This window comes from Saccostrea echinata, unplaced genomic scaffold (assembly GCF_033153115.1).
Source record: "Saccostrea echinata isolate AGI-Se365-2 ecotype Australia unplaced genomic scaffold, CSIRO_AGI_Sech_v1 ptg000046l, whole genome shotgun sequence".
In the NCBI taxonomy this organism is placed as follows: Eukaryota; Metazoa; Mollusca; class Bivalvia; order Ostreida; family Ostreidae; genus Saccostrea; species Saccostrea echinata.
Window position 1 is genome coordinate 3,387,864 of NW_026889795.1, and position 27,288 is coordinate 3,415,151.

Consider the following 27,288-nt stretch of genomic DNA (forward strand, 5'->3'; position numbering starts at 1 on the left):
ATTATCTGACATGTTGACATACTTTTTTTCACATGTTAACATAATTTGTCTTGCATGTAGGGAGCAGAAATATGCCACCATAGTTATAACGCATTCACTGTAACCTTATGCGATCCAAAACCAATTTAACTGCATAATCGATGACAGAAGTATATGAAGGGACAATGTGAACCGATATTTTAGGTTGAAAAAAATTATTAAAAAAAAAAAAATAAATAAAAATAAAAATAAAAAATAAAAAACATGTCTTTAACCCAGAAAGACCATCGGGAGAACAATGTAAACAAACCGGAGTGACATCCTTTCTCACTTATAATGTATAGTGGGGTATTTTTATGTGGAAATATTACTTTTGGGGTTTTCTCAATTTTTTACTTGGTGTACATGACAAATTAATGTAACAAAATAATTTTTGAAGAAACACCCGACGGTGTTAAATATCGGGTGGAGTGATGGATGGGGGGTGTGGGGTGGGGTTCTACAGGTAGCTGTGTATCAGAAAGGATTTTTTTTTTTTTTTTTTTTTTTTTTTTTTTATTGCAAAGATGTATTCTTGTTGCAAATATGCGTCATTTCATTTACTTTATCTTAAACTTAAAGGATGTTAAGGACGACGGACCTCTTTCGAATATTCGCGCCACTGCGCAGAAAACCGCGCATATGCCTTGAATCAAATTGACTTAATTATGTATTGCAAAAGATAAACAAAAAATAAATACATTTTTAATCCTTTTAAAGATATTCAATTGTTTCCTCTCAATTCAAAAATATTGTAAATCTTTCGATTTATATTCATTTGTTAATTTTATGAATAAAAGATTTATTTGGCCAAGGTATTTTCATTGAAAATTTCCCTCAAAATGTGCCCTACACCTGAGTTTGACATGCTCCCCTGAAAAATCTAAGCCGATGACTCATTTATTTTTTGGCACAATTTGCTGGTAAATTGTCTAGTTAACATTGTCCTTTAATAGGAATAAAAATTCTATTGCAGATTTTTTTTTCAATGATCACTCTTGTACCCTACACTAGCAATTTCTTATTAATTCCTTTAGTATTTATCGATTTCCGTCGCCAGCTTTTGAAACGCTCCCAATTAAAAATCTACATCGATGACCATATGAGTTTTTTAGTTGATTTTAACTCACCAAAAGTCACTTTACCTTAAAATAAAATTTGAATAAAAAGTATATTGCAGAAATGTCGTCGTTAAGAAGGTTCGTTCTATTTGTAAATTTTGAAAAATAAATTGATGAAAGCAATATTTTTTTTCAAATTTATTTTGGTAAAACTATAGGATATATCTCATCATATCAGCAGTTATCCCTCCTTTTTTGGACTTTGGATTTCTTAAATCCGACTTACGAAAAATTTGGGGTGTAAAAAAGGTAAAGGTATGAAACTCCTTACGTAGCGTACCCGCCTTTGCGAAAATAATACTCTTATATCAAATTATTAAAATATTTTTTCTTTCTATTCATATCTATGTCTACATTACTATCCGAATTCATTCCGAAATTCTGTTTACTTACCGAGATATGCTGAAATCAATTCCAAAATTTACCTTTATTTTTTTACTCGACAATTCATTTCAAAATTAAGGATTTTCTCCTTCATGCATATCTCTGATCCTTCGACGTATTTGGTTCCACTCTTTGGCACCTTTTTTTTTCATTTTTTCAAAATTATTTTATTATTTCGTATTTCCAACGTTTTGTCATGAGCATCACTGGAGAGATATTGTTTGTCGAAATGTGCATATGGTGCATCAAAACTGGCACCGTATATGAGTTACATTCTACGAAGGAGATTGCTGAATGAGCTTTTTATCAAAAGTTTATATCGCCTTTTCTGTCCACTCCAGAGACCCTGGTATGAATATGCTTGTGTCTACACTACTTGAACAAGCTTGTATCTACACTACCTGAACAAGCTTGTGTCTACTCTATTTGATGAGGCTTGTGTCTACACTGCCTGAACAAGCTTGTGTCTACACTATTTTAATCAGATTAAACTGTAGGAGAAATAGTAGTAGTCTTTTGAAAGAATTTCACAGAAATAAGTGTTCTAGTAATCATGTTCACCGCCATTAAAAAACGATCCATAAAATTATTTTAATTATTGGTGTTTTCAACCTGTTTTCCAAGATTTATTGAAATGAGACTAAATTGTAGAAGTACTAAGTTTTGAAAAAAAAAATCACATAATATCTACTTGAACTTAAATTCATTTAATTCAATTTATTCAAAAACTTCTACATGAGAAAGAGAAAACGCTCGCTGTGGCCATCATCTCGACATTTAAATATATCGACGACGTATTATCAATTAACAATAGTTGCTCTCATTAATATGTCGATCCGATATATCCCAGTGAACTTGAAATAAAAGGCATTCCAATTATGCCAACAGTCTGACTGCTTGATGTCCAGGCTTCGGGGCCACCAACATATAAAAATCTTAGCTCAAATCTCAACCTCAAATCTTAGATTTCTGCCTCACCTGAGATTTTCCTATAACACCGTGCCACCAACATTTCTGAGATTCAACTCACGTAAGCTGAGATTTGAGAAAAATCTTAGACTTATTCTCGTTGTTATATGCGACCTTTTTTCCTATCTTGCACGGAATTTTTGAATCAATTATTGAATTTACCTTTCAGTTAGTTGTTTATGCAATATTTTGGTGTATAATGGCGAAAATAAACATTCTCAACTTCCTTCGTCTTTTATTTGCTGTTTCGAGTCATTCAACGGAAAGGATTCCATTACGACCTTTGCGACCATAAATGTTCACCGAATCCCCATACAAAAATCCCTACAGAAGAATAACACAAAACCATATCCAAACTTTGCACTCTTGGCTCGTCTGTCGACATAAAAACACAAAAACATACACCGAGGCGTCATTTCCACCATTGTGACGTTACGTGTAGAAAGATTACGAAAAGTAGGTAGGCGGATCAAAACTATATTTCGCAGACCGATTTTTCTTTCTTTTGTTTTAAAATGTCAGATATATAAATTTTCTTCTAATTCTCCGTAGGAAAAGAAAAATATTTCAGTTATAGGGACTTTTTGTATACATAGAATAAACCTGAGTGATTTTTTTCCCCTAGCAGATCCAAAATTAAAAGAAAAAGTCGACAAATAGCTACATTCTCATACATGTATGCTGAAATAAATATCTTGAGTGTTTCGTAATATTGGGCGTAAGTATGATAAGATTGACAGCGAACATATCCAGGTGCTGGTAACGTTTTACAGGATTGTTTATCAAGGAAATTTGAGAGGAATTTTTAATTGTCGGGAATTTCAGGATATCACCCCCTGTGAGAAAATGTTACGGAAAGTCTTTGTATTTCTTTTTAAATATATGTAACAATAAGCAACGAATATAGCACCACTTGACCAATATTCATCGTTACACTGGAAATCCAAGTCAATCTCGCATACGCTCATCAAGTGATCAGAAATTGATTAATCCCTTATATCAGATCGTAAATAAACGTTTCACTGCGTAATGATGTAATATTTTTAACGTAACAACTACGGTCCATACTTTTTTTTAAAATTTAAAATGTTACTTGTACAAAAAAATAGTTTGTATAAAAAAATTCCATTCGGCCAAGTGCAGTTGAATATATGCAGTTTTTGTTGAGATTTATACATTTACCTCAGAATGGCCATAAGTCAAGTTTATTCTTATAAATAATATAAACAGTCAAGAACATAAGTTTACGCACAAAGCATTGTGAGTATATAAAGTCGATCCCAATTCTCAATTAAGAATTTTATAGGTTTATTTAAGAACCAAATTAGGCAGACTGCTATCATCAGTGAAATAAATGGTGATTTATATGTTATTTCGGAAGAACAAAATATTTGTTCATGGAATTTTAGACAGATTTCTTTTAATATTTGCGTATAATTTACACGGATAAGTATATTGTACGTCAAGTAGTAATAGTAAAAACTACTATTATAATAAGAATATTTACATGTGCGTAATTAAGACACCCCCCCTCCTCACAGGATGATCAAGTTTTGGGAGAAATTAACATTCTTTCTGTGCTTGTGTGTTAATTTTCGTGTATTCATGGATAAAATGTGCACTGTCATTACATATGCGATCATTTTACCATAAAATAATTCTGTGAGATTTTGTTTGAGACTGGTATACATCAATCTCAAGATTTTCTTAGAAATCGCAGATTTTTTTCTCAGCTGAGTCGGAAAAAACGTTGGTGGCACGCATGTTTGTAAAAAATCTCCGATTTCAGAAAAAACTCAAAAGATAAGTCTGAGTTTGAGAAAATATTAATTTGGTGGCACAGTTTGGTGAGAAAAACTCAAATTTTCTGAGAAATCTCAGATTTGAGAAAATCTCAGCGTTGGTGGCCCCGAAGCCAGGACTAAAGAAGAAGATTTTTAATAGCACTAATTCTGATGGTTTTAGCCCCAGCCCTAAGGCCCCGGGGGAGGGGGGGGGGGGCAGGGACCATATGCATGAAATTCACAAATTTTCTACCCCTTCACCCATTCATCTTATTTGCCAAAATTGGTTGAAATTGCTTCAGCGATTCAAGAGAAGAAGCTGAAAATATTCAAATGTTAACGGACGACGCACATTGCACGACGACGGACTAAAACAGGAAGCAATAGGTCACCCGAGTGACTCATGTGACCTAAAAAAGGTATACAAAATAGCATTTCCAGTGAGCTGGAAGTGAAGTAAATTAAACAATGAGAAATAAAAAATAAATTCACTTCTTCATTTTTACATATATTTCTAAATTCAGTCTATGAGAATCACTGTCCATTTCCTCAGCTGTTTTATGGGACGTGCCTCCTTTTCATTCGGAGGGTCCCACATCTACGTCCCCGTCTACGACAACACTTCCTTGTTGTTTTTGGCGCCGTTGTCGTTGATGTCCTCGTTGTTGTCGTTGTTTGTGTCGTTGGTGTCATTGTTTGTGTCGTTGGTGTCGTTGTTTGTGTCGTTGGTGTCGTCGTTGTCGTCGTTGGTGTCGTTGTTTGTGTCGTTGGTGTCGTTGTTTGTGTCGTTGGTGTCGTCGTTGTCGTCGTTGTTTGTGTCGGTGGTGTCGTTGTTTGTGTCGTTGGTGTCGTCGTTGTCGTCGTTGTTTGTGTCGGTGGTGTCGTTGTTTGTGTCGTTGGTGTCGTTGTTTGTGTCGTTGGTGTCGTCGTTGTCGTCGTTGTTTGTGTCGGTGGTGTCGTTGTTTGTGTCGTTGGTGTCGTTGTTGTTGTCGTTGTTGTTGTCGTCGTCGTTGTTGTTGTTTCTCCGTCTACAATTTAACGAGAATATACAAATAATCCTATTACAGATGAGAATAAATGCATTTCTCAGAATATAGGCATGAAGTTATAACCCCTTAACAAGTCAAATAATAGAAACATATACCAAAAGGAAATTGAAAAACGTTATATCTGTAAAATAACCTCTAAACAATAAAAACAAAAAGAATCATAAACTTTGTTTATTGCTGCAGTAAATATATTTACATATCTTTAGGAGTTATAAAAATGGAAAAAATTATATTCTAACTTTAATTCCATGTACATACATATTCTAATTCATTTATCATTCAAAATTCATACTATTAATACGTCATCATGAGATCTGATGATTTAGCAATTATGAGAGTATCCTTAGAATTATTTTTGTAGTAAATAATAGTGTACGCTCAACCTGGTAAACAATTATAGAGGACAGTAAACCATAGAATACAAAAGTTTTTATCTAGCAGCTTTTATACAATGTCTCTATATAGATAAGCCTGAAAAAATCACCGAATATACACTTAACACGTTAAAGCATACATCTTTCGTTTAAATAATGTTTTTTGTACGTTGGAGCTTCGAACGGAGCCTGATTAATGTCATTCAGCTCATCCAAAATGTGGATAAATGTGATTGAAATATTATTCGGGATTTCAACCATTTAAATTTTAGATTTCCACTATTAACATAGGCTTAGAAAATCTTCATTACTTCTGTTTCACTTAGAAATTCTGAAAATTTATACATCCTTGTAAAAAAAGATTTCATAACATTTTATTCCAGTTGTAATGATGTTATCTGCAAACTTTTTTAATAAAACGTTTATAAAATGTTTTAAAACGTTTTATTTTAGTTGTAAAGACGTTATTAGAAAACGTTCTTAACAATCATTTTAAAAATGTTTCTCATAACATTTTATTCCGGTTGCAATGAGGTTTTCAGAAAACATTTAGCATATAACATTGACTTCTATAATGATAAAATATCATTTAGCTATATGAAATGTTACCAGACAGCATAAATACATTATTTAAAATGTTTGCAAAACATTGTAGAAACGTAACGGAAATACCAAACACCTCAAGTTTAATTATATAGTGTAAGACGTTATATCAGTAAAACTTTTGTTTTCTTATAATTTGTTCCAAAGTTTTTCTACCCACACTTTCTAAAGAAAGTTCGGGTATATTGTAGTTATTCATGTCTGTCCGTCTGTCCGTCTGTCACACTCTTCTTTCTCAAACTCCTCTTACATTTTACAAAGTAGCCTAATCATCTTTTAGGAGATGGTTGGTGGTGTCATGTAGATGTGCAGTAAGGTTTCGGAATTTTCATTTTCACCCTGGGGGTCAAAAGGGAGTCGAAAAATGAGGGGGGGGGGTTTATGCAAAAAGCCCCTGGTTCCCTGAACTCCTCTTACATTTTACACAGTAGCCTAATCATCTTTCGGGAGATGGTTGGTAGTGTCCTGTAGATGTGCAGTAAGGTTTGGGAAATTTTTATTTTAACCCTGGGGGTCAAATGGGAGTCAAATTTAAAAACACCCTGGCTCCCAGAACTTCCCTTATATTTTATGCATTAGCCCTGAATCATGATCATTTGGAAGATGATTTATTTTGTCTTGTGGATTTGTAAAATGGTTTTGAAATTTGTATTCCATGTGGATGGCAAATGGGGGCAGGAAAAAAATGCCCCCCCCCCAACCCATGAGGTCATGATTTGTACAAACTTGAATCTACACTTCTTGAGAATGTTTCTATATTAATCATGCTTTTGTTGTTCTTCAAAAGAAGAATTTTGAAGATTTATTTTCCTTTTATTCCTATATAAAACCTGATCCCTCACCTGTACGAATTGTTCCGCCTGGAATATAGGGGAAATAGAGGCGTACTTGGAGAAGGATTCCGGGCGTCAGTTTGTCTCACTACATATATAGTGTTATGGAGGTTCCGGGCGTAAACCAAGAGGACACCAAGCGGAAATGAGCAGGAATTTGAGGCGAAAAAAGCAAATGAGTTACGCCCGGAAAAATAAATGACGCCTGGAAAAAAATTACGCCTGGAAACTAAAATGACACCTGAAGCAGAATTACGCCTGGAAAGTCCTTATTATTATATAATACTATGTGACCTAAAAACCTATAAAAAGCACACTTATGATTTACAATGTTAAAGTTGAAAATTTAGCCTTTTGATCTTTTAGAAAACATAATGACAAGATCTTAACATCTAAAGTAGTATAAAAATATATTATAATATATGAAAACTGTTTTATTTCTTTGCATAAGGGACACTGAGACATCATCAGGAGTGTAAAATAATGTCTTTAAGAATTTGATAAACTTTTTGAAATTCTTTTATCAAACAAATTATTTAACATCTGTTCATTTACTCAGTACTTTACAGTTTGAGTGCATCTATGTCATCTCAGAATGTGTTCAAGGAAACTCGAATTATCTAATGAGTCAATAACAATCATTGTTCATTCAAATTTACCTAAATAGGTACCAGATATTAATTATCACACCTACCAGCAGATACTGTGTCATCCAGAACAAGTGTAAAAGCCTTAACATTGATATATCTGTATTTCCTATTTCGCTCACACTAAACTCCCTTCTTTCTGATGAAATTCAACTTAACCTCTTTTCTGAAATGACCCTTAATTGATAATTTAATTGACCAGTCAGAGGCTGCTCTTGAAAGTTCCAGGCATAATTTTTGTTTCAATTTTCATGCTATTTTACCCCAGGGAAAATCTGAAGTTGCAAATTGACGCCCGGAAAGTAGAAATGACGCCTGGAAGACGCCTCTTCTACTCAGGCGTAACTTTTCAAAAGTCCGTCTCCGTCTCAAGTACGCCCCGAATTAGCCAATTCTTGCTATATTCCAAGCGGAATCCGCCTTTAAATTTCATACAGGTATTATTCTCAGAAGTCATGATTTGAAAACTAGAAATATGTCCATAGGACATAAATGCCCCGCCGAATGTATATTACTAATGTAACATGAAAATTTGTATGAAGTTTGATAAGAATATCTTGAACATTTTCTTTAAAATTGAAACTAAAATCTTAAAAAAATGGATATAGATGATAATTTCTCACCAAATTATGTATAAGTGCATGCTTACATAAAAATATCTTAAGTTGTTTCTTTAAAACTAAGCAAAATACAAAAATAAAGAGAAGGCAGGTCAAGGTCGCAGGGAAGTGCAAGGTGAAAAATTTTTGATGCAGTTGAATAGCTCTCACTAATACATATCAGCATTTTAGGTTTGATAAAAATATTTTGAATGATTTATTTAAAAGTGAGCTTAACACTTATTTAAGAAAAGAGAAGTCAAGGTCAAAGGAAAGGTTGAGGTCAAAATGTTGATGCAGTTGAAAAGCTTACATCAGTATTTAATTGCTATTAGCATATGAAGATGGATAAAAATATCATAAATGGTTTATTTAAAACGTAGATAAATTTAAAAAAGTGAGGTCAAGGTCAAAGGAAAAGTCAAGATCAAAAAAGTTGATGCAATTGATAACTCTTAGCAGTATGTATCAGCATATGAAGTTTGATAAATATATCTTGATTTTTTTATTCAAAACTGATCTAGACACTAATTTAAGAAAAGTGAGGTCAAGGTCAAAGGAAAGGTCAAGGTCAAAAAGGTTGATGCAGTTGAAAAGCTTACATCAGTATGAATCATCATATGAAGTTTGATTGAAGTCGGACATGACAAACACTATATGCCTCGGCCATATTCATGGCAGGGCATAAAAAACTTGAATCTACACTATATGAGAATGTTTCCATATCAAAATGACTAACAAGCAAATTCAAAGAATTGTGGTCCCCTGCTTTCCGTGTCCTAGTGGATGGGATGCCAATATTTATGACATATTGTTTCAAATATGCACGCCCTATCATATGTCATTCAAAAGTAATCACGAAAGTTAAATTTTTGAAAATTAGGTAAAATATCAAGGTCAAGGGGTAAAAAAAATCATAGCATGCTCAGAAACATATTGTTACAGGTAATGTACATGTCAAATATGAAAGTCCTATCTCTTCTCAATCAAAAGTTATTAGGAAATATAACATTTTTGAAAAGTAGGTTAAACTTCAAGGTCAATGTCACAGAGTCAAAAGTCATGATATATTTAGAAAGGTCTTGTCACAGGTAATATACATGTATAATATGAATGCCCTATCTTTTCTCTTTCAAAATGATCAATTTAAAATAATGTTAAATTTTTGAAAAGTATGTCAAACTTCAAGGTCAAGGTTCTTGTAGGTAATGTACATGTGAAATATGAAAGCCCTATCTCTTATTATTCAAAAGTTATGACCACGGTTAAATTTATTGTGACAGAAGGACATACTGAAAAACGGACAGACTGACAGACAAATGAGATTTAATTTCCCCTAGGTCCCTTTCAAGAAAACGGATGACAATAATGCCCTTGCTGTTCTTGAGAAGAAGATTTATGATGGATAAAATCCCTGCATTTTTCTATGGAAATCTTTGGATCCCCATATGTGGTCCCACCCTACCCCAGTGGGTCATAACTTGAACAAATTTGAATCTACACTAAGTATGTGAAGAAAGTTTCAACTTTTTGGGCCCAGTCAGTGGTTCTTGATAAGACTTTTTTAAATGATACCATCAAATTTTCACTAATTCTTGATTATCCACCTTTGAAAGAGGGTGTGACCCTTCATTTGAACAAAATTGAATCCCCTTTATCCGAAGATGCTTTGTAGCAAGGTTGATTGAAATTGGCCCAGTGGTTTTAATGAAGAAGACAAAAATTTAAAAAGTTTACAGGCGGACAGATGGATGACAGACAAAATGTGATCAGAAAACCAGAATAACTCAAGTGAGCTAAAAACTGACGATCACAAGTACTTGGAAAGAGTTACAGTATTTGAAAAGCAGTTTTCTTCATGCATTGTTTTCAGAAGCTGAAAATGTATGACTTGTATCCATGTTGAAAAAACTGCACATTTCAGAAAATAGTATGATTAAAAATAGTTAATCAAGGTGCTTTGAGTAGCAAAATAAGCTAAACTGGTATAGCTAATTCAACCACAGAGCTTAGTCAATTTTAAGATGCACAACCTTTTCAACTCTTAATCATTCTTAAAATATTTATATCATTCATTTCTGAATCAAGGGAGAACTAGAGATATGACGAGAAGTATATCTGTTGACTAATAAACATGTACATGTATATTGTGTTTTTTAAGTCATTAATGTTTGTTTGTTGTTAAATGTCCCTCTCGGGAATTTTTCACCCATATGGAGACACCTGTCACCACTTAAAAATAATGAAGACGTACAAGTCGGATTTGAGGTTAACATTCATTTTAGGAGTTTCAATTATTGAGACGTAAAGAGATAACTCCTTCCCCTCACCCCTTCCCCTTCCCAGACACCGGTTTTTTTCATGTAACTAATATTTTGTCTTGACATAAAAAATGTGAATATATATAAATAGATTAATGGTCCATCTCTCTGAATGATTTTCATTCCTAATTCTAGGAGGGTACATGGGTTGACCCAAATTCATGAATGAAATGTCAAGCAATCTTATCATTGATGCACTTTTATTTAATTTGATGTAGTCATATTGTGAACATTTCCAGTTCATTAAGAGAGTGGGAATGACCTCCAGGGGTTCATAACCTTAAACCATTAGATGTACATAACATAACAACACAAGAAACAAAATTATGTATAGTCAAATGGAAAAGTTTTCCACTATTTTGGAGTCACATGATCTTTTGTCATTTCAGGGACAGGGAGCTGCTAGGGAGATTGGACCCCCCCCCCCCCGGAATTTGCAGTTATTCAAATAGGACTATATACTGATTTACAGAAGCAAATAAAAAATGACTTTGGACGCCCCCCCCCCCTTTAAAAACATGGCTCCCACCATCATTGTTTTTATTTTGTTTGTTTGTTTTTTTTTTTTTTTTTCAGGAAAAAATTCCTGGATCTGTGCCTGTAACTGAATGCAATGTCGACAACGGGAGATAAGTCTTCAGAATGTGAAATTCGTCTATTGTGGCATCCGATGATCTTTTATCCTTTTTAAACTTTAACCTAACCATTTGCATTTCGGTTATTTTACCCCAATATATACTGCCATCTAGGCCTATTTCCAAAAACAGGCAATTTGTGTGTGTGTGTGTTTTGGTGTGTGTGTGTGAAAAATTGATTGGATATGGCTTTTCTATGGAACGCCAAATTAACATATATTCAAATATTTGAACCTATCTTCAAATAATTGTACCTATCTTCAAATAATTGCACCTATCTTCAAATGAATTGAAGATAGGTACAATTGAATTAAAGATAGGTACATTTGAATTAAAGATAGGTGTAAATAATCATACCTATTTCTAAATAATTAAACCTAGGTTCAAATAAATTACACCTATCTTTAATGGAATTACACCTATCTTCAATTCAATTAAGGAAGAGATTGCAAGGGTACATGAAAAATATCCGCTCTATGAATTTTTCTCATTTTTACATATAATTTGCCTTACGTTAATGGTATCATAATATGAAAATTTCAACCATGGTCATCAGGGTTATAAGGAAGATATGGTTGCCATGGTAACCACGGTTTTTCAACATTTTGACATTTATGTCGTGAAATTTTAAGTATGCCATACAGGTATCAAAGTTTAAACAAATTAGATAATTTTCACCAGATATTAAATAATATGCTTTATATTCATCGAAAATAAAAATTGTATCGGAAAGTATTGATAGATGAACTAATGCCACAATTGCTTTGGGGAGTAGTCATTGTAAATTTGCGGTAATATTTTCACCCCAAGAGCAGTTTTCAACGTCTTGACAAAAAATTGCCCAATGAATTTTCCTAAGATTAATATATTTTGTAACAATTATTATAAGTGACTTCTGGTTAAAATATGAAGTGGGGTCATCACATTCTTTTTTAAGCTACATGCATTTCAATACCCCCCCCCCTTCCTAAAATATTAAAAGATTTCATAAATTTTAATCTGATGGTTTGTTGCTGAACCTTTAATATGCATGATCTGTTAAAAAACTATAGAAAATACGTATAGATTAATAAATATTTTTTTCCTGAAAATCTTGTGGTGGTTGCTCATTTTATACGTAGAGCAGAATGATATAAGTATCATGTACACAAAAAACAACAATATGCATATTTTTTTTATTTCCCCATCTCCAAAATATTCATTCCGTTATTATATCAATATAAGTATATACATGCTAAACCAGTGCACAGTGGTCTAAGGGCCAAATTGTTCATGCACTGAACACTCATCGAGTTCTCTGCACTGTGACTTAAAATCGGAAAAAGGGGGGGGGGGGTCACTTGAACACATTGAATGAATAGGTTATTTCAGAGAACTTGTACCTGCAATATATACCGTATATAAAAATCCTAGCTATTATATTATTTGACAGATTTTAGTGATTTGCCATTTAATTATTTAATAATATTTTAATATTTACATATTTTTCCTTCAGATTCATTGCAAGTTAGAAAACAATTCATTTTTTTATGAACTAGGTAAGCCTACATATCTCCATTGTGACGTCATAATGCCACACTTGACGTCAAAACTATAGTGCAAACTGTTTTGTTTCAAAAATAATCGTAGAATGACATTTATAAATTTGCGCTTCAAGCTCAAGCGGTTCATGAAATATGCTGAGGTGAAGCGTCATTGTTCATGTCCTCGTGAATTTTAAAAAATCAAATTCATTTTTCAGATATATTCCCGTGAGCATGATGAGTTGAAATGGTTTTATATATATATATATATATATATATATATATATATATATATATATATATATATATATATATAATATATATATATATATATATATATATATATATATATATATATATATATATATATATATATATATATATATATATATATATATATATATATATATATATATATAAATGTATATACTCAAAATAATTTTCTCTTTCTGGTATACCTGGTACCTCCGTAGTACCTCGATTGTCAGAATTAACCTCTCTTTGTTTCGTCTGTCATTCTTACTCGCGTATTTTTTGCTAGATTTGTGAAAACTTGCAAAAAGAAACTTTTCTTTTCTGTCAGAAGAAGTGTGTTAAGTTTCAATTTTTTACCAAATACGACGCATAAAACATTTTATCACAAGAAATATTTACGCAATAATGTGCCGACGATTCAATGTTTACATGGTCGACGTAAGAGTTGAAAATGCTAGAGAAAATCTTACAGAGGAAAACAATTTCCTCTGCGATATTTTTAAAAATACGTTCATGTCCAGCATGAGACCTCAAACTGGTCTATACACGTATATATGAAAATCGCATTCGTTAATCTGTCCATCCATATTGGCCTATATTCATTAAAATCACTGAGAAAATCACGCCGTCTGAAGCTTCTAGGAAATGAATATCTATTCATAGATGTAGATCCTATAGGAAAGAAGCCGATCTCAAATAAAATTCTAATATTTTAAAAAATACTAGAGGACACAAAGATCCAGATATGAATTAAATTTATTCATGAAATAGATTTCAGTGTTCAGAACTACGACAAAAGGTAGACGTGTCAAAACAAAAAAAAAACACAGGGATAAAAAAAAGTCTGCGTCGACGCTCACAAACACTCTGCAACATCACATCTTTATATTATTCTTTCTCTGCTTTTTTGTCATGGGCGTAATCATAATCACGCTCCTTATTCAGCTGTTATTCCGGAAATGGTTACCGTAAATCTTTTTTTAAACATCACATGAATCGATCACGTGACGCCTTGCAATCGCTTCCTTAAAGATAGGTTCAATTGAATTATACCTATCTTCAATTCATTTGAAGATAGGTACGATTGATTTAATGATAGGTACAATTGAATTGAAGATAGGTACAATTGTAACATATCCACAAACGATTTGAAGATAGGTACAATTCAATTATACCTATGTTCAATTCGTTTTGTGTTATTCAAAATAATGATAGCTCCCTCTAACAGCGATTTGAACATGGAGGGAACTGCACAGTGTATTTTTATGGGGAGTAGTAGTTATTGTCAGTATCTTTATAATTAAAGATAGGTTCAATTCAATTGCACCTATCTTTAAATCAATTATACCTATCTTTAATTCATGGCATTTGCACCTATCTTCAAATCAATTGTACCTATCTTCAAATCAATTGTACCTATCTTCAAATGAATTAAAGATAGGTATAATTGAATTAAACCTTTCTTTAATTCATTTGGAGATAGGTACAATTGATTTGAAGATAGGTACAATTGATTTGAAGATAGGTATAATTAATTGAAGATAGGTTCAAATATTTGAATTTATGTTAATTTGGCGTTCCATACTTTTCAAGGAGGTTTTTGCCTAATCAAATACTAAAAAAACATTTGCACATTTTGATAAATTCATCAAAAAAGCTTTGTAGTAAAATAATATTATTTGTTGTTGAGAAAATAAATTTAAAAAGTTCCAAATATTGGCCAAAAATTTATATCCCCCTTTTATCAAAACCTAATTTACAACATTAATTAAATTATGTTATTTCAGACTGGTAATGAATTAAGTAAAGGAAATACCTATAAGAGGCTCATAGGTCACATGGTCATCTGAGCATTTTATGCTCGAATTGACGAATACATGTGTACATTTAAGAATTATTTTGACTTTTTCCTTGGTAAGCCCAATATGAAGGAGTGTGCATTTAGAGGCAAACACCTTAGTGCGGGTATTACTGTCTCATGACAGCATCTAGTTTGAGTTACATGTATGATTGATTTTGAGTTGTGATAATAAAATTTAGACAAAAATAGGGGAATACTTTCATGTATGTCTCTAATACTATCGAGAAAAAAATTATCTATAACAAAGGCAGTAAAAATTTTTTTTTTTTTCTAAAAAATTATTTGTTCAACAGAGTTCCTGAATAAAATACATAATTCAGTGGATTCGTTTACTTGTGCTATGGGAACTAAGTTTCCCCTTCAATAATGTGTCTATCGAGAGTAAATTGAGTGACACAGCGGGATGCCATAGCCAGGGCAGATGCAGCCGATCCTTGTTGCAAACTATTTCCACGTGATCTATATAGGTCAACAGAAAGTTTTGAAAAGCCCAGCTGCATTCTTGTAAGACAATGAAAGGGATTTGGGGATTATCTTACAAATGTCAGCATATGGTTTGTTAAATTTAATATAGTTTTCATTCTGTATATTTAGCAATCATATTGTAGCTGTAAATACATACACATTTAGAATCTTAGATCTTTCATTCTCATAGACTTAGGTGAATATATGTTTGTAGAGTTGATTTATAAAGTTCATTGATATTTGAATTAGGCGGGCTATTTCTTGTTTGAAAATTGGGTTTTATTTACATGTACTAAAATATGTGATGGGTTTCAAAACTTGATTAAAACATAGTAAGGGTTTGGTGTAGGGATGGGAGGGGGTCTTAACAAGACAGGGTTAAATAATTCTTAAGAGATGTAAATGATGTTAGATTTTTCAGAATTTGTGTTATTAAAGAATACAATGCCATGTTAAGTTTATTTTCTTTTAGAAGGGAAAGGACAGGTTGCAATTAAGTCATGGCTTGGTTATGTATTTGATAGCAGTTAAAGATTTTGAAATCCACAATTCCACATTCTTCATGATAAAATATAACACTCATTTTAGATGAATGCAATGGTTTCAACGCAGGGTGGAGTTATGCAGGACAATAATATAAACACATTCCATGGGTCAGTTCACTGAGAATTGAGAGAGGGGGAAAATTGCACCCTTTTAAAGATGTATCAAAAGTAAGTTTAAACACCATTAATTTACGCTAAGAAGATGCATCAAGATTCTGTTTACATATCAACTTAAATTATAGCTCCAAAGAAATTGTATAAAGCAAAAAGAAAATGATCTAAATACTGGAAATGCTGTGTTGTTGATATGTAACTATCAAATATGTATATACATTTACTTATTTACATTTCTTATAATTAATATCATTTTACATTTTAATAGCTGCTGCTGATAGGCCTTACAATACATCAAAGACAATCTCTTAGGATTAAATGAAAGGTGAGACGAAAAATGTTTGCTCCATACCTTCCTGGAGGAACATATTAATATGTTAAGCTATGTTTGGAGTTTATTGTCAGAAATATATAGATATTTACACATCAGTTGTATGTGTAGTTGTCAGATGCCCTAATATATGGATATGTTTTACTAAAAAGAAATGTAAGAGCATGGATGGGTAATCATTCAGTCAATTAAAGTTTTATGTCCAAATCTTGTTTTTCAGAAGAAAATAGAAAAGTCCAAGTGCAAAACAGACAAATTTCTAATGGAATAGGGATACTGTGATCTTTTCATATTTCAAACAGTACAAATTTCATTTGAAGGAAGATTCTCATTTTATTGTGCAAGTGTTAAAAAAAGCAGTTTTTCGGTAACATTAATAATGGATTTAAATGTATTAAAATTGTAAGAAATACATTGTTTGCTATGTTGTAAAATTGATTTTTAAATGTTTTAAAAACGATTTTTTGAAATGTTTTCAAAACGTTTTTAAAATGTTTTCAAAACATTACAGTACAATGTTTTTGAAAAACGTTATAATAACGTTTAAAAAACCACACAAAATAACGTTGTAATACCGTTTCTAAAAATGTTTTCATAACATTTTCACAACGTTTTTATAACGTTTTAATAACGTTGTTGTGCAAACTGGGTTACTACCCAAGTTCACTCCGGAATTTTATACCTCCGAAATTCGCTTTTGTCTCATCATTTACACTATTTTTAAAGTGGAAACGGCGGGATGAATTTTTCAAGTAGTTTATTCTATACTTTCTGAATATTTGCTTATTAGCACCCAGTCTCTACAAAATTTTATTTGATTTTAATTATCTTACTAAGTTACCCAACAACATTTTAGAGGTATAATTTCTAAAAAATCTAAATGTATATATCTAATACATTCTGTGAAAATTTCGTTTAATTTTAGCTCTTTTTACGTCAGTAAACGACACAGCTGTACAGCTGTAGAAGCTATAGAAGCAGATGTTTTGTAATGTTTTTTTTTTTTTCTTGAAAGGGATTATTACAGACTTAATCTTACGATCTGGAGTTTAAAATCTCATCTTTAAAATGTTGATAGCTTGTGTAGATACTATGCAACTGTTCATTGGAGTTCAAACATGCGAATGATTAGGGGCCTAAGCGAAATTCGATTAAAAAAAATAGGTCAATTTGGGAATTGATTTCAGCAAATCTCGGGACGTATACAGAATTTCGGAATGATATTAAATGGTAATGAAGATTGTCTATATGTGAATAGATATGACTTGCAGGTAAAAGTTCAGAACATTTGATTTTAAAGTATTTCATTGGCGATACCCTTTGTAAAGAGTCCCATACCTTTATCTTTTTCAACACCACATTTTTTTAAAAATCGGATTAAAGTGAAATATAACGAACAGTTTTCAGGCTCAAAACCCCATTCAAACAATACAAATCAGGAGCAGAGCAAACACAGACCTTTAAAAATTAGAGATGGGATCAGGTGCCATGGAGGAGTGAGCATCCCCTGCCAACCGCTCACATCGCCGTGTAATAATAGAAAATAATAATAGAAAAATCACTGTGTAAATAATGTAATAAGTAACTAAAGGCCCGTGAAGGAACCAATTATGCGTGAATTGAAAATTGAGGAGCGGAGTCCTTCAGTTTCAAAGTTAGGAAAACCTATACCTTGAACTTTGAAAATGTGGTTTACATTGACAAAAAGTTTGATTTTTCCAGGTGAAATTCTCAATTCCTTCATTAAATATAAAGCTTTGGTTTTACTTAAATTTATTTTCAACATTTTTTTTTTTTTGCTCAGACACATTACAGTGTAATTAAATAGCTCACCACTAAAATATGATCCAGATTGATACAATGTAAAACAAATTACTGAAGGACCTACCGACAGGGGCTACATCAGCATAAAATCCAATTTTTGCCACCTGGTTATCACTTTCAAACTTTATGGTAAGGCTTTCCCCTGTGGATGTGTACGACTGGGTGGGAGCAGTGGTTCCACAAAGTTTTGCTATTGAGGAGGAAATGGTCGAAACTCCTATTTTTGAATGAAAAAAAATTTCAAATATATAATACAATTGCAAAATACGAATTTACTGTAGATTATTTTAGGCAAGTACTTAATTCATATAGCAAAATTACTGTAAGGCGGGAAATCGCGAGAAATTGTACAGTGGACTGTTTTTTTTACATTGTACATGTTTTACAGCATTATAAAAATAACTGTTATGTAGTTTGTTTCTCAACTGTTTCTTCTCATGACATTACGAGATAATAAATCCCTGGTATACATGTATATGTAGGAATCAGCAGTGTAGTTAACCCACTCTAGTCAATTCTTAAGATTTTTTTAGCAATGTATTTACCATCAAAAATCTCCACATAATCAAAACAAGCACCGGGGCTACTGGTGTCTTCCTCAACATCAAGATACTTCAACTGAACTGTAACTGTGCCGCCTAGATTTGTGTACGTATTCGTACAATCGAAATTCCTGAAATGTTAAAAACTAATACAAAATACAGAGAGTTTTCAATGCATTATACATTTAAATTGAGTTGCACGTGATTAAACATTCACACACTTGCTTGCCCTATTTTCCACGGATTTTTTTTTTCAAAAAAAAAATATATATATATATGCACCTTTTTATTATCAATTTTTTTATTTATTTATTTATTTATTTGGGTTTTGTTTGTTTGCTTTAAGAGAACAGATTAAGTTTATGCATCAACCATACACTATATACAGAATATCTTGATTAAAAATAAAATGAAATATATATTTATTTCATTATAATTGCAGTTCTCATAACTTCATTATTTTGTCGCCTGCGTGGCACAGTGGTTAGAGAGTTTGTTCTAGAAACGCGAAGTGAAAAGATGACCCTTACATTGGGGTTCGAATCCCACAGCGGGACGTGGAGACCGGTCCTTCGGATGAGACCGTTTAAACCGAGGTCCCGTGTCACAGTAGGTGCTGGCACGAAAAAGATCCCTCACTGTTCAAAGGCTGTAAGTGCCGAAAACAGGTCTAAATTTGCAGCCCTCCTCCGGCAAGTGGTGTCATCTCAATATGAGTGAATATTCTCGAAGGGATGTTAAACAAACAAACAGATTGTCTGATTTCAACAAGGTCGGCCAAAATACATTTTTGTATAAAAACGTAATTTTTCCTAATTTTGTCTGATTTCCACGACCAGGAATTTGGTGAAAAAAAAGCGAACACTCATATTGCCTAGGGTAATCCATAAACAAAATATTTTTCCATGTAATTATATTTTATACAATGTGTATCATTTTAATAGGACAAGGTTTTTTTTTTTCGTAAACAATACCTTAACATTGGAACATTATTCCAGGAATCCAGGATTGCTCGGGTAACATAGCAGAAAAAAACAACAAACAAAAACAAAAATCTTTTCATGATTTTTTCCGCCGCATGTGGCATTAAACAACTTTTAATGGTAAGTGATCCTAATGAGGAAGCAATTGTAAAAAAAAAATCACGAATATTAAAAAACACCCATGTCATTTTTTCCTAAGAAAGGAGATTATTTTTACAGAAAAGGGGTTTTCTTATTCACATGAAAAAAATCTTAACGCCATATTTTGGCCCAATTCAAGCCCCAAAAGACGACATAACCCAACCTATGACATGACCTAACCTATGACATTACCTAACCTATGACATAACCTAATTTGAAACAACACATCCTGTGGAAGCTTCAAAATCATTATGACTTACATAGTCTTTATTGTTGTTCTGTGGAAGATTCATTAGGTAAAAACTGCTCACTGATTTTTGCCTTACCCTATCCCTAGAACCATAATTTGAACCAAAAAAAATGAATCCCCACAATTTTCGAATGGTTCCTTGTGGATCTGATCTAGTTTGACCCCGCTATTTTTTACTTTTTTAAAAATATAATCTTTATTAATTTCCTTTTCATATACCGATTTCCTATTGTGGCCACTCCCTAACCCACAAGGACATGACTTGAACAAACTTTAATCTGAACTATCTGAGAATGATTGCATATTAATCTAAACAAGACACTGCTGTTTTTGAAAAGAGATTGTGAACAAATTCCATATATGATTCCATGTAAAACTTTGATCCAAATTGTGGCCCCACCCTTCCTCAGGGCACATGATTCAAAACCTAGATTCTATACAACGTAAGAATAAAAGCTTTTTAATATGAATAAATTTTGGCTTGTTGTCCTTGAGAATTTTTTTTTAAATATCTATGTATTTAAGGAATGAATTTAAAAGCTACCCAATTTATACAGTATAAATTAGGTTGAGGCAGTTTACGCTTTATAAACCGCGAAACACGAGACATTATAGTCGGAGGACAGACGGACGCCAAACGCTCTTCGATCGGAAAAAAAAATCTCTTGAGTCTTTGGCTCACTGAGCTAAAAAGTGATCCTAGATATGTGTCATGCTACAGAAGCAATGGAAAAGTAGGTGTTTTGGCTTATTCTGCAGATGGAAGTGATTCGATCTACCTGTGAACTAATGTATACTAGTGCCAAAATTCCGAGTCTAACTTGTATATTCCAACCATATTCTGGCAGCTATGGAACATGGTTTATAATGTACGAAAGACTTCGCGACATCATTAAGAGAAAATCTCAGCGTTGCAGTTGTATACGAATTGCAAAGTAAAGATACGTTACTGATGCAGACATCAGTAAAATTCAAGAATGGTAATAGGAATGATTAATTGGAACTGAAGCATTGTATACATACACTCATACTACGTTTTAGCAAATACATATTCAGTTCAGGTGAACTTGGACTAAAGTAATATATTCTTACAGTGGATACTTGGCGGGAAAATTTGGAGATGTCAAGGGTGTTTGGGTAGTCAGTGTAACAAGGTTGTTTGCTCCTGACACTGCACAATTGGCTGAAAAAGAAATGAGGAGAATTCTCCATACTTTGTTACCATTACAATATGTTGAAGTATTTCAATATTATCTTATAAATTTACTTATAGACTATGCATGCACTTATTTCAGTGCATCTAAAATTAATATATAGGTCAAGGACTATTGGACTGTATCAGTAAGCTCTGCCAGTATTTCTCCCATTTTTTAAATTATATTTACGCAATATCAAATATATTTTGTTATTATATTTACGCAATATCAAATATATTTTGCTATTATATTTACGCATTTTACGAATTCGTAAATAGTAGATGACAAACAGCAGATTTGGCAAAGTTCTTTCAGAAGATCATGATCAAAGCATAGGAAATCAGAAACTGAGCTCACCTCGAGGATAGTTGTCTATAGGAAAGCAAAGTATCAAAGAAAATGAAGAGTAAGAACTATCAATGACATCGAAAATCCTACATTCAGTGCCTTCCATTACACTAAAATATATGCCACATGCAACATCCTCTAGTAGTTATTGAATATATATTTAGATAAATCATTCATATATGTTTGATCAAAGTTGAGTTAATATATTGTTTTGAATAGACTTTCTCCAGGAAAAGAACTTTGAATTAGTCACTCATATATATATATATATATATATATATATATATATATATATATATATATATATATATATATATATATATATATATTGGACACAGCATCCGAAGCAATTTTGGTATTGTGCCTTAGATTCATCCCCTTTTAAGTCCGGTTGCTATTGGGCTAATTATTTCTTGATAGTTGACTTGCTTTAAATCACTCATCCAGGATTAAAGCAGCAGGTCTAATGCAGCATCCAATGCCAAATAAGCCTTGTAGTCTGCATAATTAGATTCACCATCAAGTCAAGTATAGTTCAAGTACTGCTTACAGGTACTTTGGATTTGGCCAGTTTTAAAAAATATTACAGAAAAAAAATTAACCTGATTACTCATCAACAAATATGGGTCACATGCAGCTTCAAAAGCAAGTCTTGCCATGCAGTATACATACCTAGCTACATCATCTAACTACATCATCTAAGAATGGGCTTTTAACTTATAACTTATAAAAGTCTTGATACATGCTACATGACTGGTTGTACGTATCTCTTAAGATTGACTAATAATTACTTTGGAAATGGACTTTTTTCAAACACTTCAGTCTCGATTTCGTCGAGGTGAGCTAAAACCTTGCTTAAAAGTACACTCGTGTAAAATTGATGTGTGTCAGTCAATTCCTTACATTCATCCTTTCCAGTTAAAAAGGATACTTGAAATCCATTCTCATAAGAATTTTGTGTTCCATCAGATTGAAATTCCACAAATATATTACTTCCGGTGGTGGTTTGTGGTGGTCTTGATGAACCACAGGAGCTGCTACTCGAGCAACACACACTTGTAGTAAGTGCTTGAGCACTCGAAGATGACCCTGTATATGGATTAAACTATAAAGTTACAACCATTAGAAATTAGCAAACGTACAGATAAACATTGCACACAGTTCTGTCCTAATGAAAACGCATTAGATCTTATTGATCCACCTATTTTCGTATTGTTATGGGTCAGGTATATCATTCGCTATATCATTCACTATTATTAAACAGTCTATATTATCATTCAGGTAATTTTAATTAAATTTAATTAAAAAGTGCACGTTTTGGAGGGTAGCATTCAAAATGTAAAGCAATTGTCAACCGACGGTGTCAATTTTAACTGTATATAACAGAGTATCCTTGGGTAAAGAGGATTCAAATTTGTTCAAATGAAGAGCCACATCCTCTTCCAAGGGGAGGTAATTAAGAAAAAGTAAAAATTGAGTTGGGTCATTTAAAAATCTTCTTCTCGAGAACCAATGGGCTAAATAAAGATAAAACGTGAAATATTTCTGACATAGTGTATATTTAAATTTGTTCAAATCATGTCCCCTGGGGATAGAGTGGGGCCACAATGGGCGATCAAAGTTTTACATAGGAAAACAGGAAAAATCTTTAAAAATATTCTTCTCAAGAACAGTCAAGCCATGATTATGATACATGTATTTATATGGATGCATCCTTTCGTAGTGTAGTTTCAAATTTGTTCAAATAATGACCCCGGAGCTTGGGTGGGGTCACAATGAGCAATCAAAATTTTACATAGGATTATATAGGAATTTTTTAAAAAAAACTTCTTATCAAGAACAGTCAAGCCATGATTGATCATATTTATATGGAAGCATCCTCAGGTAGTGTAAATTCAAGTTGATTTTTTTTTTTCAAACTATGACACCTGGGGGTAGGAAGGGGCCGCAATGGCAATCAAAGTTTTACACAGGTATACATAAGAAAAATCTTCATCTCAAGAACTCGTGGAAGCATCCTTGGGTAGTTTATATTCAAGTTTGTTCAATCATGACCCCGAGGGGTAAGGAGGGGCCAAATTTTGGCGATTTAAGTTTTATATGTGAATACATATGATAAATCGTTAAAAATCTTTTCCCCAGAATAGCAAATCTATGATAAGTCATATTAATTCAGAAGCATCCTTAGGTAGTGTAGATTCAAATTTGTTCAAACCATGTTGCCCAGGGGTAGGTCGGGGGCACAATAGAAGATCTAACTTTAGAAAAAATCTTTTAAAGGCATGATTAGTCAAATATGGAAGAATCCTCAGTGTGAATTCAAGTTTGAACAAATCTTGTCCCGTTTGGGGAGCGGAGGTTATTTACGATTACTTATATATTACTTTTTCCTACCCAATATGCTCAGGTGAGCAAAGTGGCCCATGGACCTCTTGTTTTTTTTCTTTGCAGGAAAATGCATGAACTAATAGCAAGTAAAAAGCTTACCACTTTTAGATTTATTTACATCTTTAATGAAGCTACAAAGCAGGCGACACATACGTTCCCTGGAACAATCTAGTTATTATACGGAATAGTGAAAAATACTGAAAAAAGTATTTGCATTGCCCGATTGGCTGATTTACTACTTTCATTTCAAAGTAAAAGTACACATGTTTGAATAAATGATGGAATGGATGAATATTGCAGAAAATATAGAAATGATATACTTGAGGTTCTTGTATAAGGTGAAATTAGATATACTTGAGAGCAATCTACAACTAATAATGGTAAGTTGTAAACACTTTTTGACTTTCAAATGTCGTGGGATTCTCAATTTTTCCAATATTCTTTTATAAGTGCTTTGTACAAATTAAAGTGTCGAATGATGTCAAGGATTTGTCTGAAATAGCCATAGTGAAGCATTGAGAGGGCCTAAGGTTTATAGTACAGCTTTGTATTTTCAGAATATATAAAAAAAATATGCTCAAATTATCTAAATATTTATGACCATTATTTTCAGTTTTAACAAGATTATTTCTCATGTTCTCGGACACTTTACTCCTCTTCCATCCTACCTGTGGTGGATGAATTTATAATTTCATTTATCTAACAGCTATATACGTTTAAAGTTGAAAAAAAAAACTACACTCGCTAAACTACCAATTTGACATCGTTTTTCCTTGAAAAAAGTTTTTTTTTTCAAATCTCTTACCATCATAGAACTTGAGTGTGTCGCCACAATCAACAAAAATCCCCTTTACTTCGAATGTTATTCTGTTGCTTGGATCAGCTGCTTGAAAAGGCCAGTTGCATGATGTCAACCTGAAAACAAAGATCTATTCACAATGAAAGTGACAAGTGAATAAATATTAATTCTGATTAATATCATTTCACGTTTAAAACATTTATGCATCATATATGACAGTACGTGATTAAATGTAACAGGACTAATGAAAAAAATATTTTAAATGATTTAAAAAAGAAAGCAAACATGCTTCATATTTACTTTTTGGATAAACAGTAAAATAAATCGTTTACTCACTGGGGATATAAACCGGAATTTGGATACTTGTACGTTTCATAGAGCTGGTTTAATGTTACGGTGGTTGAGCCACATTGCAGTGGAGTCGCTGGAAAAATGAATAATAAAATAAATAAAATAAAATAAAAGATACCACAAAGTCTGACACATCTGTTTCATATTTAGATATTTTACTAGAAAAAGACGTTAATGGTAATCTAACAACAAAACTTTATGATAAACGTGATGACTTCAACTTTTCAATCGTTAACTTTCCTTACTTATGTAGTAGTATACTCTTATTACCTGCATATGAGGTTTATGTCTCTCAATCGATTCGATACGCAAGAGCATGCTCTATGAACAGTTTCTAAAACGAGGCAAGCTATTGACAAACAAGTTGGTGAAACAAGAATATCAACAGTCCCGTTTGAAGTCATCATTTCGCAAGTTTTATGGTCGATACAATGACCTTGTCAGCACACACAACCTATCATTGAGTCTTATCTAATACTGACTAACGTTTTTCATACTAATTGTTAGGCCATTATTTATACTGTCTACGGATTTTTCCGGTTTTTTTCCCCGATCATGACAAGGAGCACACGGTGGGTGTGACCGGTTGGCAGGGGATGCTCACTCCTCCATGGCACCTGTTCCCACCTCTAAATTTTGAGGTCCGTGTTTGCTCTGCTCCAAAATTGTATCGTTTCATTGGACTTTCGAGATTGAATACTGTTCGTTATCTTCTTAATTCGTAGAAAGAGAAGGATATAAAATACGAATAAAAACAAGAAGATATAAATAAATATGTGACAGATTATAAAATTCTAAGGAATTCAAACATTTATGTGTTTTTGTTCTTCACAACTTTTTTAATATTCAGGGGTCTTCTTTCATAATCACTGTTTTTAATTTTTATGAAGCATTTAAACGATTGCTTGTTTACTATCCTTACTCCCATGTGTAAATTTAGACAATAAATTAACTTTAAAATTTTCTCGAAGCATTTTTTTTCCAACATTTTTGTCATTCCTATATGTACTGTATAAAATTTTTATTGCAAAATGCTAGGGACGAATTTTCATTTGTTATAGACGTTATTCATTATAGCTGATAACATGAAAAAATCACTTGACTGTATGCGTGAATTCTTGTTAAATTTGTTCTCTGTAATCATGATTTACTGTATTTGCACGCAATCGCATCTTTTCGGGCCTTTCCGGCAAGCTCGGAAAAACACCTGGAATGTATTTACAGAACCCGATGTTAAAATCTTATACGAAATAGAGCCGCTTCCTATTTATAAAAGTATTGGATAGACAGAGTTGAGTGCCCCTTCTGAAGCGTATTTAAGGTAATATCTTTACATTCAATAAAGTTAAACTCCAGACTGTAGAGATATAAGAGGTCTTTCTACATATATTTCAATGTTTATGTAAAAGGGGGCTTGTCATGGAAGCTTACATAACACATTCGAAGTTTTTTTTCTTTGCGCTTGTCGGAAAGGCCCAAGAAGTTGCAATTGTATTTACACGGTGAAAAATTACTTGAACACATTCATATGCAAAACACTACCACATGACAGCACTAAAGCCAATGAAATAAACAAAAATTTCAATGCTGTTGAATGTTCTCGTACTTCACACTCGTGTAAATAATAATTATCCTAGCTCACTCGTGAAATGAATTGGATATCCTCTTTTCCCAAGAATGTAAGAAAAATATTTTTCACTTACGTTGTGTGTTAGCTATTCCTATGAACTGTATTACCAATAGTAGAAAGGCAACCACAGTGCTTCTTGGGGTCATTTTCATCTATGAACAAAAATGTGCAATAAACTACATATACATGCCGCCTACTCGTATCATTCTGGGCATGAAAATATATATTTCTGAAGATATAAGGGATTCTCGATGCATGTAAGACAGTCTTACATATGACTTAATACATAAATAATAATATATCATTATACATGCACAGTTTTGAAAATGCCGAAACAGGGAATATTCATTACATATCGATATTAAGCACAATTCTAAATATGCCGAAGAAGGTTGATTTAAACAT

General features: G+C 32.6%; 1 protein-coding gene across 1 annotated transcript; it reads right to left on the bottom strand.

Annotated features, from left to right (window-relative positions):
- Nucleotides 1–4,626: 4,626 nt before the first annotated feature.
- LOC133202215 (mucin-2-like) lies at nt 4,627–27,029 on the bottom strand. Its single transcript, XM_061337992.1, has 8 exons — nt 26,957–27,029; nt 25,239–25,326; nt 24,909–25,018; nt 22,619–22,804; nt 21,264–21,354; nt 18,801–18,928; nt 18,320–18,472; nt 4,627–5,304 (listed from the first exon to the last, which is right to left on the bottom strand). Exons 1-8 carry the CDS (start codon nt 27,027–27,029, stop codon nt 4,835–4,837), a joined length of 1,299 nt encoding a protein of 432 aa, XP_061193976.1. The 3' UTR covers nt 4,627–4,834.
- Nucleotides 27,030–27,288: the final 259 nt, after the last annotated feature.